At 41.5% G+C, this 3,913-nt stretch overlaps 1 protein-coding gene across 1 annotated transcript; it reads left to right on the forward strand.

Annotated features, from left to right (window-relative positions):
• Positions 1-256: 256 nt before the first annotated feature.
• On the forward strand, positions 257-1,210 carry OR52M1 (olfactory receptor family 52 subfamily M member 1). Its single transcript, XM_004050508.3, has one exon. It carries the CDS (start codon positions 257-259, stop codon positions 1,208-1,210), a length of 954 nt encoding a protein of 317 aa, XP_004050556.2.
• Positions 1,211-3,913: the final 2,703 nt, after the last annotated feature.

Raw genomic sequence — 3,913 nt, forward strand, 5'->3', positions numbered from 1 at the left:
TCCTCGAAGGTCATACTGCAAAAAGATATATTTCATTCAAATGAGTGTTTCGGCTTGTGCTTTGTAAGATTTTGCAAACATTTTAGTATAATATGACACTGACATTCTAGAATTTCTTCTAAAGATGACTTATCTAACATCTAGTCAGTGACCCTATTATTATAGGAACTTAGAGTAAAATATTGTCTTTTATTTCCAGGAAAAACATCCTGCTGCGTTTAGTGGTACAAGTGAGAAGGTTCACATATAAATAGCCATGCTCACTTTTCATAATGTCTGCTCAGTACCCAGCTCCTTCTGGCTCACTGGAATCCCAGGGCTGGAGTCCCTACACGTCTGGCTCTCCATCCCCTTTGGCTCCATGTACCTGGTGGCTGTTGTGGGGAATGTGACCATCCTGGCTGTGGTAAAGATAGAACGCAGCCTGCACCAGCCGATGTACTTTTTCTTGTGCATGTTGGCTGCCATTGACCTGGTTCTGTCTACTTCCACTATACCCAAACTTCTGGGAATCTTCTGGTTTGGTGCTGGTGACATTGGCCTGGATGCCTGCTTGGGCCAAATGTTCCTTGTCCACTGCTTTGCCACTGTTGAGTCAGGCATCTTCCTTGCCATGGCTTTTGATCGCTACGTGGCCATCTGCAACCCACTACGTCATAGCATGGTGCTCACTCATACAGTGGTGGGTCGTTTGGGGCTTGTTTCTCTCCTCCGGGGTGTTCTCTACATTGGACCTCTGCCTCTGATGATCCGCCTGAGGCTGCCCCTTTATAAAACCCATGTTATCTCCCACTCCTACTGTGAGCACATGGCTGTAGTTGCCTTGACATGTGGCGACAGCAGGGTCAATAATGTCTATGGGCTGAGCATCGGCTTTCTGGTGTTGATCCTGGACTCAGTGGCTATTGCTGCATCCTATGTGATGATTTTCAGGGCCGTGATGGGGTTAGCCACTCCTGAGGCTAGGCTTAAAACCCTGGGGACATGCGCTTCTCACATCTGTGCCATCCTGATCTTTTATGTTCCCATTGCTGTTTCTTCCCTGATTCACCGATTTGGTCAGTGTGTGCCTCCTCCAGTCCACACTCTGCTGGCCAACTTATATCTCCTCATTCCTCCAATCCTTAATCCCATTGTCTATGCTGTTCGCACCAAGCAGATCCGAGAGAGGCTTCTCCAAATCCCAAGGATAGAAATGAAGATTAGATGATTACTATTTTCTTCTCTCTCAAATAAGCTCATGGAGAAGGTGTTTAAATATGGTAGGCTGCTTCCCATTAGGAACTTTACAAGCAGTTTGAGGTATTAGGCACTGTGCTCTCCAACTTTTGTAGTTCCAAAGGAATTCTAAGAAAGTATACAACTCTTAAGTCCTAAAAGATGGAAAATAAAAAACTTACAACTAAAGGATATTTGAGCTGCAAAGAAGGTAAACCAACCATGATAACGACAAGCTGCTAATATTTAGCATTGTGTCATGTAATTCTTGAAAATATCCTGACATGAGGTATTATTGTTTATATTTTATGAGGAAATAGGACAGAACGCCCTTGCTTTATGAACTACATACAGTTACTTAAGCTGCCTAGCTCCACTTTTCGTTGGAATTTGTAATAAATTGTAAAGTTATGTATTAATACTTTCTATGCTTTGTTTTCTGTATATCCTTTAAAAGGTAAATTAAAAAAACTAAGTCATTTAACTGAAGTTTCCTTAGCTGCAAGGTGACACCTTCCTGAGTTAAGCCTCTCTTAATTGAGATGCTCTTCAAACTGCCTGTAAAAATGTGTTCTAGAAGACTCACTTGGTATGTGCCCAGAAGATTTGGGGGTACTTATGAAAGAGAATGTGGCCTGAAAAAAAAATGGTCAGGTCAATGAAGGAAAATGAGACAAGGTTACCATGTCTCAACATTGCCTTTGTTGTATTCTCTGCAGGCTTGATGCATATGAGGACTCTGTGGAAATAAGTCTTCCCTTTCCCACAGAAACACTCCCCAAACCCTAATCCATCTGTAGGATTCCTGCCGATAGTGTGCTACATCCTTAAAATCAATCAGCATCAAGTTGCGAGTTATATAGTTTATAGAGACACTGACTTTGTCCTCCAGATTAAATGTTAGCTCAATGACTAGAACATAGTTAATATGGATAAAGCATTTAGTTACTATTGACAGGATTACTGACATAGTCCTCCCAACCACACTAAGGTAAGAATTACTCTATTTTGCAAATGAAGAAATTGAGGTTCCCAGAAGTGATAGAATTGCCCAAGGTCACTCAGAGAGCAATAGTGAAACCAGGAATTCAGCCAAGTTTGTTTTTAAAGCTCAAAGGCTTCCAAGCCTCTCTGTTCCACATTTTCCTTAACTGAGGAAGGGTGCTGAAAGGCCTTTCCTGGAGGTCTGAGTTGTCATGCACTTAGACATTAGCTACACCCATTATTTCTTAAGTCAGAAGTGTACAGATCAAAAAGCAGTTTCTTTTACAGTGCTGTTTCCAGAGGAAGGACAAAACGTAAATCTAGGTCTGCTCACTAATTCTACAACTCCATAAAGTCAGGAAAATGTTGAATACACTAGGCTTTAGGTAGAAACCATACAGACCAAAGTAGTCAAGTGCAAAGGAAAGAGCACTGCATGAAACCAGAGAAACTTTTCTAGTTTCTCTTTGGCTAGTCCAGAGAATGGAAACCACTCCGCTAATGGGACATCTGGAATGTGTGATCATTTAGGGATCCAATTACATGCATCTCTAACTTCCATCCTGTCACACCATAATGAGTAGCTTTCCCTAAACTTTCATCTGAGTTTAGAGGAATTGAGTGTTCTTCCTATGAATGGAAAAGCAATCATAAGGTAAGTCTTCTGCTTTACCTATCCCACCATGGTTGGGAACCAGAGGAAGATTTTTGGAATCAGTGCAAAGTTGTGCTCACCAGCTCTCTATGGAGCAGGGGTGAAAGGGCAAATCACAATGACCCAGAATTACCTCTGGTGTGATTTTACAATGTCATCTAATAAGGTTAACCTCAGGAGAGATATAGAAACCTTGCTGAAAGTATACTAGAAGAAATTAGATATGAGTTGGGACCCAATTTATGGAATTTCTTGGAATTCAGCCTATCATGTGAATGAATCTTGTCTTCGTTTTCCTGAAGTTGTGCAGTCTGTGTCAGATTATAGAATAGCATGTTTGTATAATTCTAGCTTTCATTTATTGTAATATTGAAGTTGTGAAATCTAAATGTAGCCAAGGGACATTAAGTTGGCCACCTAAGCATAAAAAGGTGAAACAACTTATGAAACATACAAGAAGCCATGAAAATTATTGTGGCAACCTTTAAGTGTACCTTCCAGATCTTCTACAGTGAATGCAGTTGACTGACAGCATTAACTGCTGCCATCTACTATCCCCATGCTCCTACCGAGGCCACATTTCCCAGAAGCTGTTCCCAGTGATCCAGCATAATAGGGACATAGAATAGGCCCATTTGGAACTGCACACTTCTGACAGGGAACTATGACTCCACGACTCTCACATGGAACTTTCTGAAAGTTTCAGCAAGGCCAAAGTTTATAGATCTTTCCTTAGCATCCTCTTCTCAATCCTTTACAGATGTCAGGCTGGCATTTTCCATTAGTTCTCTCAACTTCCTCCAGCTCCCTCCCGCATTCTCCTTCACAAGCATATCCTTCAGTAAGATACTAAAATGGGATTAGACCTAAGATAGTAGAGGATTTTTTATTATTATACTTCAAGTTTTAGGGTACATGTGCACAATGTGCAGGTTAGTTACATATGTATACATGTGCCATGCTGGTGTGCTGCACCCATCAACGCGTCATTTAACATTAGGTATATCTCCTAAAGCTATCCCTCCCCCCCACCCCACAACAGTCCCCAGAGTGTGA

This window comes from Gorilla gorilla, chromosome 9 (assembly GCF_029281585.2).
Source record: "Gorilla gorilla gorilla isolate KB3781 chromosome 9, NHGRI_mGorGor1-v2.1_pri, whole genome shotgun sequence".
In the NCBI taxonomy this organism is placed as follows: domain Eukaryota; kingdom Metazoa; phylum Chordata; class Mammalia; order Primates; family Hominidae; genus Gorilla; species Gorilla gorilla.